Source organism: Oncorhynchus mykiss, chromosome 23, assembly GCF_057628025.1.
Source record: "Oncorhynchus mykiss isolate SJ-2025 chromosome 23, ASM5762802v1, whole genome shotgun sequence".
Classification (NCBI taxonomy): domain Eukaryota; kingdom Metazoa; phylum Chordata; class Actinopteri; order Salmoniformes; family Salmonidae; genus Oncorhynchus; species Oncorhynchus mykiss.
In genome coordinates, this window is record NC_143044.1 from 8,600,749 (window position 1) to 8,615,436 (window position 14,688).

A 14,688-nucleotide genomic window follows, 5' to 3' on the forward strand; every position below is an offset into this window, starting at 1 on the left:
ATGAAACTGTACTATTTCTCTACCTCATGAAGAGTGTAAAGGCTTTAGACTGCAGAAAGCTCAGAAAAACGTCCTGAGAGAGAGAGAGAGAGAGAGAGAGAGAGAGAGAGAGAGAGAGAGAGAGAGAGAGAGAATAAATAAATTATAATAAAAAATAAAACCTGGTCCTTTTTTTAAATATATTTTTTCACAGTTCTTTTCTCATAATTTGTTTTTGTGTCGATTGGCATAAATCCTGACTCCATGCAGCACACTGAATTGTAGATTTGTTATTTTATGCTCCAATTATATATCCTTTGAATAGTTATGACAAATTGAGTTAAACAAACCCCCCCCCACACACACTACTGAGCATATAGTCTTTTCACGGCGTCCTCTACATCTGCAGAGACTTTGAATTCTGGGACTCTAATTGAATATCTACAAAACCATCACCAACCTCCCTTCAAATTCCCAAAGCCCCTCAATGCCAGTCATTTATTTACACTGAACAAAAATATAAATGCTACATGTAAAGTGTTGGTCCTATGTTTCATGAGCTGAAATAAAAGATCCCAGAAATGTTCCATACTCACAAAAACCTTTTCTCTCAAATGTTGTGCCCAAATTTGTTTACATCCCTGTTAGTGAGCATTTGAGCCTTGGTCAAGATAATCCATCCACCTGACAGGTGTGGCATATCAAGAAGATGATTTAAAAGCATGATCATTTCACAGGTGCACCTTGTGCTGGGTACAATAAAAGGCCACTCTAAAATATGCAGTTTTGTCACACAACACAACCGCAGACCACGTCTTCACCTGTGGGATCTTCTGAGACCAACCACCCGGACAGCTGATGAAACCGAGGAATATTTCTGTCTGTAATAAAGCCCTTTTGTGGTCAAAAAACGAAATCTGATTGGGAAGGCCTGGCTCCCAAGTGGGTGGGCCTATGCCCTCCCAGGCCCACCAATGGCAGTGCCTCTGCCCAGTCATGTGAAATCAATAGATTAGGGCCTAATGAATTTATCTCAATTGACTGATTTACTTTTTTAACTGTAACTCAGTGTAGCCAATGTGAAATGGCTAGCTAGTTAGCGGTGGTGCGCGCTAGTGGCGTCACTTGCTCTGAGACCTTGAAGTAGTGGTTCCCTCTGCAAGGGTAATGATGCTTCGAGGGTGACTGTTGACGTGTGCAGAGCGTCCCTGGTTCGCACCCAGGTCGGGGCGAGCAGACGGACGCAAAGTCTATACCGTTACATTGATGCTGTTGACCCGGATCACTGGTTGCTGCGGAAAGTGGAGGAGGTAAAAAGGGGGGTGAGTGTAGCGGATCTGAAATGGCTAGCTAGTTAGCGGTGGTGTGCGTTAGTGGCATTTCAATCGGTGAGAGGAGGACGTCAAAAGGGGGGGGGGGGGGTAAGTGCAGTCGATGTGAAATGGCTAGCTAGTTAGCGATGGTGCGCGCTAGTGACGTCACTTGCTCTGAGACCTTGAAGTAGTGGTTCCCCGCAGCTTTTGTGTAACGATGCTTCGAGGGTGACTGTTGACGTGTGCAGAGCGTCCCTGGTTCGCACCCAGGTCGGGGCGAGGGGACGGGCGTAAAGTTACATCAGCAATATCTTCAAAGTTGTTGCATGTTGTATTTATATTTTTGTTCAGCATACTTATATGCATGAGTGTGTGTGGTTGTGTTGGGGGGTACGTTCAGAGTGTTACATGTGTGCATAAGAAAGCACACCAAAAGATTGGCCCATACATCAATGTCTAATGATTGATTATTGAGGTAATGAATAGAGTAGCAAGGGGGGCCTATTGCGACAAACTGGTAAACTTTAACAAAACTATTAATTGTTGGAGAGGGAGGTGAAGTGTTTTTGACACAAGCTGGTCCCTGGTTCAAGCCCGGGTATGGGCGAGGGGATGGACTAAAGTTATACTGTTACATTGGTGCCGTGACCCTGGTTGCTGCGGAAAAGGAGGAGGTCAAAAGGGGGGGGTGTGTAACCGATGTGAAATGGCTAGCTAGTTAGCGGTGGTGCGCGCTAATAGCGTTTCAATCGGTGATGTTGGTTCCCCTTGCTTTTGTGGAGCGATGGGTAACGATGCTTCGTGGGTGTCAGTTGTTGATGTGTGCAGAGGGTCCCTGGTTCGAGCCCGGGTATGGGCGAGAGGACGGACTAAAGTTATACTGTTACACTAGGTTAGGGGTTAAGGTTAGGGTTCAGGTTAAAGTTAGGGTTAAGGTTGGGGATAGGAGAAGGGTTGGCTAATATGCTAATTAGTTGCAAAGTAGCTAAAAAGCACTAAATAGTTGCAAAGTTGTTAATTGCTAAAATGTTAAATGATTAACTTTAGGATATGGGTAACAGTGAATGAGATAGAGATCAAATTGAAAGAGAGCATGTGAATCTGCTAAAATCAACAAAATAGAAATCAAACAGTGGATTACACAACCAAATCATATAAACTCTCTTCTGAACTAAAATATTCTTTGAATTGTACAGGTAGAATGAGAGGTCACATCAAACGTGTACATCATCCTAGTGCAGTTATAGCACCCCGATACTTTGATATAAGAAATTCCAACCTTTCAAAAAACAAAAAATGTGGTTTCACAAATTGAAGTTGTGATGCAATGTTGTGCAGTCATAGGATATATTTGTCTGATTATTGTTTGTCATACTGTTTAATCGATTCTAACAATGGATAAGAGTTGTTTTTGTTTTCTCACAGACAAATTATTTACTTTCCATAATAAATTTGCCTACTTCTGAAGTTGTGTGGCTTCACTAGGTAGGTAGGTAGTTTAACAAAATCTTGACTAAATAATTGTCAGAATTATGGTCACAGTGTATTTGGGTAGTGCCAACCTTCAGTCCTGGAAATAATCTTGCCACTTTTAATTTGCCAGATAATGTACAAACCACTTTTGAGCCTATATAGAAGATATTTGGTATTTTGCCGGGTTAATCTGCTAGTCGGAACAAGGAAACTCGAAAATGTCGGACTTGTTAAATGGATGCAGTTATACACGTACCGCGTTCAACCAGTCGGACATTTTTTAGTTTTCTAATTCCGACTAGTTTGTGAACGCGGCATTTTCTTCACACGTCATCACTAAAACACACACTGATGTAATCAAACAGAGACTTGGATTGGATAGAGGTCCGCGCACCAAGCTAATTAATTATTTGACATGAGTTTTCAAACTATCGTTCCAGATAGGAACACCGAAAATGCGAATGGAATCAGAATAAGTAGCTAGCTAGCTATTTATGCTACACGCATAGGATTTGCTCTCGTAAGTTGTCTTCAATATAAGCAAGCCAGGAACAAAGCCAGTTAGCTATTTGCTACACTAGCTAACGTTAGTAAATGTTGTTTGTCTCTTACTGTACTACAATAAAGTGACATCTAGCCTGCCAGTATTTACACTATCCTACATAAGATTTCATGCTAGCAATTCAAAAGGGAGAACATTACAGTACCTAGTAGTGTACGTTAGTTAGTCACTAAAGCAATCAGCTAGCTTATTTAGCTAGTACTACAACGGTGTTTTATAGCTAGTGGCGCTGGTGTTGAAAAGCTTGAAATGATGTATACAAGTAGCTAGCTAAACTTTGGTGACCCCCGTGATGTCACCTTTCTAACAGCCCTCTATCAGAACGCTAACTGCTGTATGTGTTTCATTTTTAGGACGAACGGCCTTTAGTTCTGTATGGAACTGCAGAATGTGCCTTACACACACCAGTCACCATGAGATTACCAAAGTTGGCCAGTGTTTTTGTCTTCTTGGGCTGCCTGGCAGCTTACCTGATGTTTGTTAAGCGCCACTATGATGGTGTAAGGCCAGCCATCTCCAAAATACCACCTCACTTCCCACACAGATTGGGCTTGTTGGGCAGTCCCAACAGACCAACATCCTCAGAAGTGGTCAGCGGACGTTTCCAATATGGCGTTATGTTTGATGCTGGGAGCACAGGGACAAGGATCCATGTCTTCAAGTTTCAACTGGAGGACAACGGTACAGTACATGTGTGCATTGTTGAAAACAAATATATTACACTGGGAGAGGTAGAAATGTTACCTCCATACCTCTGAACCCAAAATTAAAACGTTGTCTCTCTTCCATCCATTAATGGACTTGTTTTGGTGAATAGTATTATGAATAGCATCTGCATATGTAGTTGACCAAAATGGATCGATTAAATGTAGCTCTCTGCATTGCTTTTAGAATTTGTAATCTATGTGCGGCAGCAAAAGTATTAATTACAGATTTGAATCCATGTGAGACATGTACTTTCAGGCTTAATTTGTATTATGTGCCTCATATTAGGCTTACGCTACCCCATACCAGGAATCTCCCCAAAAAGTTACTGTAAAGCATCGTCAAATGGCTTAGTTACCGCATTATTTGAACATTAAGCTAAATAATTTAAGTGCTGTTTTGGCTTTATTATTAAACCAATGATTGTTATATTCTGATGGCTACCAAGCACCTACTATTTATGTTGAAATAGCCCTCATTGTTCTTCCACAAACACGCAACATGTCAAGTAGAGGTTCACAGAAGCAATGTAGAAATTCTGAGAAGATAGAACATGTCAATTTTTATGGCAGTGTTATATAGGCTACTTTATAATATCACACCGCTTGCCATGGGTTTTCTGCTTTGGTGGTAACTATTAGAATTACTCAAATCTACATTAGCACCCTACAATTCTTTCAATTGTGAATTAAATGTCAACTGTATTTCACTGCAATGGGATTCATGCTATTTGTTCTGTCTTTTTCTACAGAGGCTCCTAAATTGGCACATGAAACATTCAGAGCAATAAAACCAGGTCTATCTGCATATGCCGATGACCCAGAAAAGGTTACCAACTTCATATATCTATTTAAAAAGAACAGTCAAGATACTCCTAAATGTAGACCATCTCTTGTTATTGCACTGACATTATCTTTAGAAATCTAATCTCTTGGTTCCACTGTGGTTTGTTTCTTAGTGTAAAGAAGGGATCCTGGAGCTGTTGGCTGTGGCCCAAGGCAGCATTCCCTCCTCCGTATGGAGCAGCACTCCTCTGGTCCTCAAGGCCACTGCAGGCCTCCGTCTTTTGCCTGGGGAGAAGGCCACACACCTACTGGACAGGGTGAGCCTTTCACCACTGGCCAATGTCTGTGGACTCACTGCGTAGATAGATTGCCATACCACAAACACTGCACAGTTCCCACTCTCTCACCTTGTGGAGTTTCCGTTAGCTGTTTTGTTACATTTCACCCCGATTTCAGATTTTACATTGGAAAAAGACGAGTTGTGCTGGGAAAAGCATGTAGGTTGGCAGCGGTCAAATAATGAGTTGCCCACTTACAAATGAGCTAGGCTATGTAATTGCATAACTTGTCTAAATTTACCCCATGCTGTTGGTGGTCCTCCTGGTACAGTAATACCATCAGCTGAAAGCAATTAATGACATGAATGAATTGCATAAGTGACCTCTTTGTTTGATCACCTGTCAGTGTTCCAGGTCCTCCACGCCTTTCACAGATCCTCCTCTGCACCTCTTTCTTTTTTCTCTCTCTCTCCATTTAATAGCCTATGACAGCTTCACCTAAGGACTACACACCCTAAACCTGTTTAGTGTGTAGTTGAACTATTACGTGGCCAAGTGTTAACACACCCAACTCCTTTTTACAACAATGAGGGGTGTGAATTGAATGCACGTCATCCTTGTCCTAAAGATGCATAAATGTGCTATCTATACAGCTCGTGAATAGTAGTATTTATATATTGCAAAGTTGATTTCATGTAGATAATACCTTATAGAAAGAATTGTGTCATGTACATGAAGTATGTACAGTTGAAGTTGGAAGTTTACATACACCTTAGCGCAATACATTTAAACTCATTTTTTTTATACAATTTCTGACATTTAATCCTAGTAAAAATTACCAGTCTTAGGTCAGTTAGGATCACCACTTAATTTTAAGAATGTGAAATGTCAGAATAATAGTTGAGTGATTTATTTCAGCTTTTATTTCTTTCATCACTCAATTTGTATTTGGTAACATTGCCTTTAAATTGTTTAACTTGGGTCAAATGTTTCGGGTAGCCTTCCACAAGCTTCCCACAATAAGTTGGGTGAATTTTGGCCCATTCCTCCTGACAGAGCTGGTGTAACCGTGTCAGGTTTGTAGGCCTCCATGCTCGCACAAGCGTTTTCAGTTCTGCCCACACATTTTCTACAGGATTGAGGTCAGGGCTTTGTAATGGCCACTCCAATACCTTGACTTTGTTGTCCTTATGCCAATTTGCCACAACTTTGGAAGTATGCTTGGGGTCATTGTCCATTTGGAAGACCCATTTGCCACCAAGCTTTAAATTCCTGACTCCTGTCTTGAGATGCTGCTTCAATATATCCAGATACATTTTCCTTCCTCATGAAGCCATCTATATTGTGAAGTGCACCAGTCCCTCCTACAGCAAAGCACCCCCACAACATGATGCTGCCACCCCGTGCTTCACGGTTGGGATGGTGTTCTTCGGCTGCAAACCTCCCCTTTTTCCTCCAAACATAACGATGGTCATTATGGCCAAACAGTTCTATTTTTGTTTCATCAGACCAGAGGACATTTCTCCAAAAAGTACGATCTTTGTCCCCATGTGCAGTTGCAAACCGTAGTCTGGCTTTTTTATGCCGGTTTTGGAGCAGTGGCTTCTTCCTTGCTGAGCGGCCTTTCAGGTTATGTGGATATAGGACTTGTTTTACTGTGGCTATAGATACTTTTGTACCTGTTTCCTCCAGCATCTTCACAAGGTCCTTTGCTGTTGTTCTGGGATTGATTTGCACTTTTCGCACCAAAATACTTTCATCTCTAGGAGACAGAACGTGTCTCCTTCCTGGGTGATATGACGGCTGCGTGGTCCCATGGTGTTTATACTTGTGTACTATTGTTCGTACAGATGAACGTGGTACTTTCAGGCGTTTGGAAATTGCTCCCAAGGATGAACCAGACTTGTGGAGGTCTATACTTTTTCTGAGGTCTTGGCTGATTTTCCCATGATGTCAAGCAAAGAGGCATTGAGTTTGAAGGTAGGCCTTGAACTACATCCACAGATACACCTCCAATTGACTCAAATGAGGTCAACTAGCCTATCAGAAGCTTCTAAAGCCATGACATCAATTTCTGGTCTTTTCCAAGCTGTTTAAAGGCACAGTCAACTTAGTGGATGTAAACTTCCTACCCACTGGAATTATAAGTGAAATAATCTGTCTAAACAATTGTTGGAAAAATGACTTGTGTCATGCACAAAGTAGATGTCCTAACTGACTTGCCAAAACCATAGTTTGTTAACAAGAGACTTGTGGAGTGGTTGAAAAACGAGTTTGAATGTCTCCAACCAAAGTGGATGTAAACTTCCAACTTCAACTGTATGTGGAAAACAGCTTCCAAACATGGTTGAGGAAGAACTGACCTTAAGCTTTCTATCTAGGTGAGGGAGGTGTTTGGGGAGTCTCCATTCCTGTCCAGAGGGGACAGTGTGTCCATAATGGATGGCACTGATGAAGGTATGTCTGGCCCTCACCCACTTGTAGTTTCACAAAACATGTCATTCCCTTGCAGGTGTTTCTAGTGTCATGTACTGTGGGACTCACATTTTTGTATACAATAAAACCTTTATTTTTTATTTTTTTTTGTTATAGATGCAAGATTCCCCCTTAATCCAATTAGAATTCAATGTTTTTACACTGCACCCGTTTGGGTCTTAGTGAAGCAATATTTCCATGGCCTTGCCAATTTAAGGACATTTCCTTTTTTTTTATCCTGTCTACATCCTGTAACAACAGTATGACTTTTTGATGTAGAACATTTTTTTCTAATTTGATAGTTCTTCTAATAACCATTTCTAGATGTTCTTTCGTCTTGCATGATGAATTGGAGGTAACAGAAGTTATCACAGGACTGGATCCTTGGGATCACTGATTAGGATGTTTCTGCACAGTGTTGCATTGACTCTGAGAGAGGTCACTCAGTTTGACCCTGCCCTGAATTACCCAATGCATACAGAGGCACTTAGCGGATTATGGCGAAAAAAGCTAGTTAAATGTGTCAATCTCCGCTTTAACCTCCATGACTAATTACAGCAAAACTTTTGACAGGAGTGCAGAATTTAAAACCATTTGTAAATAATGGAGTTGGGACTAGACTGGAGCCCTCTGTGTCCAGTGGAGTGGCCTAGATGGTAGAGGCCCACTCTGGTCCATTACTGGCTTGTTTGAGCAACATCAAGCTGTTTGGTGACAGGCTATGTTTCTGTGGCTACTAGGTACTGGTCCTTTGGCCTGGTATTGACCATTCAATTCTCTGCAATTACTGTGGGCACTAACGCTTTAATAGGATTGTTATATTGAAATAAGATATACATTGGTGTTTTGTGTTGAAAGCCATGTTTGATATAGGCACAAAAGCGGTACATAAAATATTTTAAATCCAATCCTTTTAAAGTAGTTTATACAAGCAATTATGGGCATGTAGGATAATGTTCCGTTTAATCTCTGCAAACCGAATATCCTCCATTTGATTTCTGAGGCTGAAAATGTTGTCTTCTTCCCCAAGTCTATCAGCTTGTTACAGTGGAGGTGACCTGACCCTTGGAAAATACCTTGTATGATTACTGAATTAACTTTGAAGTTCACGTTTTTGTGCCTAATGGACAAATTCCTCTGGCGTCATTGCTGAGCTGTAATGCTAAACTCCCCCTCGATCCATAACCGGATTTCACTGCCTTATTATCAGTTCGATTTTTGCCGCTCTTTCCCCAGACGCTAATCCTAGTGGAGATTACACATGCTTCTCTGAATCGAACAGACTTATAAAAAAATCAAAGTGGTATTTGAGGGAGGACGGAGGGATAAAGTGGGCAAAGTGTATGGTATCTAAGCGACAGTGTTTTGGTCATAATGACTACTAGCGCAGCACTCTTTTTAAAGTTGTTTGTTTGTAAATGTCAGTTGCTTCTTGACATCTTACTGTAAGAGTTTTATCCTAAAGCTCCTATGATATAGTTCTGAGTCCATAAACTAGGAAAGGGTTGTTAAAGGCACTAATGCACACAATGGAGTCCTACTCACTGAGTGCAAACATAATGTATATAGCATAATCTCCTCATTTGACCTAAATAGTTGACCCCTAAGCACTGTTGCATGACTAACTGTTAAAGGTTAGACATTTTTTGTTTTTTTTGTTTAAAGGATTTCAGTACAAACTATGTAAGAGGGATGAGGTAATCACCATCTCTTTTTTTTTTTCCCCCTCACAGGGATCTCTGCTTGGATCACTGTCAACTTCCTCATAGGTGAGATGCTTTCAAACTTTGTTTACTGTCAGTTGCTAATGGCATAGATAGCATTGGTAAGGATCGATATAGAGTAAACTCTTAGATTAAAGGTGTACTAGATGTAAGAGAAAATATATTCCAGTGGGAATGTGACCATCTACTAGGGGTGTGCATCTTTCCCTTTCAAGACGATTTGATACAATACTGGAGCCATATGTTTTAGTTTGGAACGATTCGGTGAACTAAAGGCCAAGACGTCCTGTACTGACCCCACCACCCTCAGGGGCCCTGGCCCCAAGCTCAATGTTCAGAACAGGCTTTACTCTGGTACATAAACAGAACACCAGCTAAATAGATTAATCTGGACAAGAAATGTTGATTACCTGTTATTGGATTAGCCTAGCGCTGCATCCCCAGTTCCTCCTTGGTGACCACACTGCCCCCCCCCCCCGCTCTTTCTTCCCTTCTCTCTCTCCTCCTCTCGCTCTCTCTGCAGGGGGTCTCCATGGCTCTGACACACCCACTGTGGGGATGCTGGATCTGGGAGGGGGGTCCACCCAGATCACCTTCTCCCCCCAGGATGAGGTACAATAAGGCGACTACTGTGTTTGATAGGGGATGTGCATGCCCGTACGTGCACACACACATACACACACACATACACACACACACACACACACACAGTAGATAATGAAGCCAGATCTCTTCTCTAAAGCAACACAAACTACCGGGATGTCCTCTCATCTTAGGGCTTAATCAGCAAATGCCCCGCTAATCCGAAAGGGCTGGTAAATAAACGTTGTTGGACATTAGGTTGGAGGGGGATTTCTTGTTCCTTAACTAGGTCAGGCCTTGTACGCGAGGGATTGAGGACCAATTTACCATGTCATTACACTGCTTTTCAAAGAGTTTAAACTCTCCCGGCAAGCCGTTCACGCCGTAGGGGTGAAATTGGTTTTGCAGATTGCAGCAGGTTTTTTTTTTCTCTCTCTTCTTATTGAGTAGATCCTCCTTGTCTGTTTGATGTCAAACAGCACAGTGTGATGTTTGTTGTATAAGCTCTAGCTGGTCACCCAGGAATTGGGGTTCATATAAGAAAGCATGTACCATTCAGGCGTTTTTAAATCTAGAAATGTTTTGTTTGCAAATGTATAAAGCCACACAATTGTATGTGTTGCATCTTCTCTTTCTCTCCAGAAAACCATCCAGACCTCACCCATCAACTACATTACATCATTTCAGATGTTCAACAGCACCCACACACTCTACTCACACAGGTACTATCGTGCACTATGTTTCGACGGATAATTGGGCTTTGTGGAAAGCCCTCCTCCCTCTTTATGTTAAACCTACGATGTGGTGCAAACGGCTATATTATTGCAGCTGTCAATATATCTTTTTATTGAAATGATTCCTACCATTTAATGTTTTGTTTGCATGGAGTTTTAAGAGAATCTGTAGCACAAATGTATATGGCAGTGTGTGTGTGTGTATGTATATATGCTCTGAAGTACACTCTTTGGCTTAATAATATCTTATACGAAGGCTAAGTGCTAAAGCAGCTTTGGTGGGACATTTACAGTGGGACATTTACAGTGGGTATCATAAGTATTAACCCTCCTTGGATTTTTTAAATATTTTTTTGTGTGTTTGGGATCATGGCTTGACAGCAATTTTTGTCATAGATTTTCAAATGGAGTTAAGTCAAAACTGTGACTTGCCGTTATTGTCCTGCTGAAAGGTGAATTCCTCTCCCAGTGTCTGGTGTAAAGCAGGTTTTCTAGGACTTTGCCTGTGCTTAGCTCTGGACCGTTTCTTTTTATCCTGAAGAACTCTTTGCCGATGTCAAGCACACCCATATCATGCAGCCACCACCATGCTTGAAAAGGAGACAGTTACTCAGTGACGTGTTGTTGGATTTGCCCCAGAAGGTTTTGCATTTTGGCCAGAACGTGTATGCCTTTGCTGTGTTCTTTTTTCTTCAGTATTATTTTAGTGCCTTGTTGCATACATATGCATGTTTTGGAATGTGTGTTCTTTTTACACTCATTTAAGTCATTATTGTGGAGTCTCTACAATGTCGATCCATCCTCAGTTTTCTCCCATCACAGCCATTGAACTCTGTAGCTGTTTTAAAATCACCAATGACCTCATGGTGACATCCCTGAGCAGTGTCCTTTCTGTCATGCAGTTCAGTTCAGAAGGACGACTGTCTTTGATGTCTGGTTGGTTTATTACAACATCCACAGCGTAATTAACTTGACCGTGCTTCAAGAGATATTCGATGTCTGATGTGTTATTGTTACCCATCTACCAATCGCTGCCCTTCTTTAAGGCTTTTGAAAAGCTCCCTGGTCTTTGTAGTTGAATCTGTAGTTGAATTTCAATACTTGACCGAGGGATGTTACGGGTGTTATATGTATGGGAGACGAAGGAAGGGGTAGTCATAAAGTTATGTCAACTCATATTATTTCAGAGTGAGTCCATGTAACTTGTTTTTTTTGATACCATATTTTACTCCTTAACTCATTTTAGACTTGTCTAAACAAAGGGGTGAATACTTACACAACGACTATTTTTATTCATTTGTAGAATTATGTTTCTTACTTTGACAGTAATAGAGTTGTGTAGATCAATCACAAAACGATCACAATAATCTGTTTCAATCCCAACAACAAAATGTGAAAAACTCCAATGGGGTAAATAGTTATGGTACATACTGTAGTTTCGTTTTTGCCACTGTGGAGGGCTCTACCTGCTTTCCTGAAATGCAGCCCTCTCTGTGCTGTTGTTCAGAGAGTGAAACAGGTGTATTCTTTCTGTCCTCGGGTTAGTGTATGACCCTGCTACGTTTTTTGGCATGTTGCACAAACTGAATGACTACACACACTCTAACACCTCTCTCACTCTCTTATTTCTGTGTATCACAGACTGATTCTGCTTTCTTTTTTTCACAGCTACCTTGGTCTAGGCTTGATGTCGGCAAGACTAGCTATCTTGGGAGGAATCGAGGGACAGCCTTGTATGTGGTTTTTCAATTTGCTTTCATCGTTGACTTTTAAAGACCCTCCCCGTCCCGATAAATAAGCCATTATCTAATCTTTTAATAACATGGACCAAGATTAATTCCTTGCATGCCAGCTGTTGCTGTGATGTAGTTGATGCCTGGCTTTAAGAACTGCCAGCAGTCGAATGCCCCGGATGCAGTTCTCCATGGGGATTTTCATTTTATACACTTGAATTTTAATCAGATTTCTTTGATATATTTGTTTGTTGTATAATCTATTTATTCTCAATGTTCCCTCAATTTATTTTGGGTTATAGGGTTGCTTTAGTGTGCCACCAGATGTCGGCCAATAGTCATAAAACCTGTTGGAGCACAGCGATTTCAGATGCTCTGTCCCCTTACGGCTTTATACTTATTGTGGAAATTGTTGGCCGAACGACAACACTGCGTTAGTTCGATGTTTATTTTTGTAAAATGTAGACTTCTCCAGCCATAGCTTTCATATATATCCTGCCTGTGTACCAAAACATGACTTATGCTGGTCAGATCAAATTTCAATGTACATTCTCTCTGTTCTATTTTCAACAGTAGAGGGCAGCAGCACAGAGCTAGTAAGCCCCTGCTTGGCCCCGGAATACTCTGGCCAATGGGAACATGCAGAAGTTCTGTATACTGTGAAGGGCCAGAAGGCAGGTACGGTAAAAATAGATTAATAACTAACTTAAAATTAATATGACTAACTCTAAGTACCAATTGTTACGCCAGTTAATGAACAATTAATTGCCTGTCAGATCGTGACTGATCTGAGCCATTTTCGTGTGTATAAACAGTTTTGATTCTGTTTCAGGAGAGCCCATGTATGAGTCATGCCTTAGGAAAGTGGAGAAGATGCTGTATAGAAAGGTGAAGAAGGCAGGGGAAGCCAAAGATATGGAATTCTATGCCTTTTCCTACTACTATGACAGAGCTGTGGATCTGGGTGCTATTGGTAGGAACCCTATGTGCTTTTTGCCACAAATGAATATGCTGCCCAGTTTTCTATAATGATATCTTAATTTAGTAACTGAATGTAGTTTTATTCTAATCACCCCACTAACTCAGATGAGAAAACAGGAGGGACTATAAAAGTCAGCGACTACATTGATGCTGCCAAGAGAGGTAAGACGGCGCCCTCATGCGGCAGTTTTGTGTACTGTATGTGGTTCACTGCTACCAAACTGAATTTTGAGTAGAAACATGACTTATCCCTTATTCATCAACGTTTAGGCATTCACACATTTTTAATAAATAAGTAATCCAAGTTCTATTGGAATTTAGTGAATACTTGCAAGAAATCAGCATATAGTATGCTAATTTACAAGCACGTCTTGCTTTCTCGCAGTGTGCAACGGAATGGCGGTTACTTCAGGAGAGAATCCTTTCCTTTGTCTGGATCTAACCTACATCTCTGGGATGCTGCAAGAGCTTGGTTTCCCCAAAGATAAAGTATTTAAGGTAAGAACCAAATGCAAATAAAAGCCATTTATCATTCATTCAAAATCAACTGTGATGGTGTCGCACTGAGGCTGTGCATTTCCATGGGTCTGCATCTGACGGCCAAAGAGAGAACTGTGATTGGTGTGTGTTTTCAGCTGGCGAGGAAGATTGACGAAGTGGAGACTAGCTGGGCTCTGGGGGCTACTTTCCACTACATCGAGTCCCTCCGCAGTCAGTGAGCTGCCAGTCTCTCCTCTCACTTGTCACTGCCATGAAGTGCCAGTGATTCTGTACTGCAAATATGTTCTGGGAAAATGATGATTGTACCTGTTAAGTTTTATCAAAATGTGAGTTTATATTACCAGTCGCCTTTGGATGTTTGACTTGACTTTTGGCAGGTGTGATTGTTTTGTACTTAAAGGAATGTTAGTTGTATAGTAATCAAGCACATGGTGTATTTTGAAGGAGCATGACCTATTACATATTTGGTATTTTTAAATATAAAGTTGCTAAAATTTTAATGTCTGTACAATTGTATACGGTTCAGAATCATGAACAAAAATATTGAAGGCATATGTATTTTGAATGATAAAACAAATTGAAACAATTTACAGATTCAACACCTTTATTAGCATATTCTGCTCAGACACGCCATAGCCTATACCACTGACATACAGTGCTTTGCGAAAGTATTCGGCCCCCTTGAACTTTGCGACCTTTTGCCACATTTCAGGCTTCAAACATAAAGATATAAAACTGTATTTTTTTTGTGAAGAATCAACAACAAGTGGGACACAATCATGAAGTGGAACGACATTTATTGGATATTTCAAACTTTTTTAACAAATCAAAAACTGAAAAATTGGGCGTGCAAAATTATTCAG

The 14,688-nt window shown here is 41.0% G+C and overlaps 1 protein-coding gene across 1 annotated transcript; it reads left to right on the forward strand.

Annotated features, from left to right (window-relative positions):
• The first annotated feature begins 2,960 nt into the window (after positions 1-2,960).
• Positions 2,961-14,411, forward strand: entpd6 (ectonucleoside triphosphate diphosphohydrolase 6). The gene is made up of 14 exons (XM_021580344.3): positions 2,961-3,285; positions 3,681-4,008; positions 4,784-4,860; positions 4,991-5,134; positions 7,477-7,552; positions 9,304-9,339; positions 9,818-9,906; positions 10,519-10,598; positions 12,279-12,343; positions 12,917-13,021; positions 13,176-13,316; positions 13,430-13,486; positions 13,710-13,822; positions 13,960-14,411. Exons 2-14 carry the CDS (start codon positions 3,741-3,743, stop codon positions 14,041-14,043), a joined length of 1,335 nt encoding a protein of 444 aa, XP_021436019.2. The 5' UTR covers positions 2,961-3,285; positions 3,681-3,740; the 3' UTR covers positions 14,044-14,411.
• Positions 14,412-14,688: the final 277 nt, after the last annotated feature.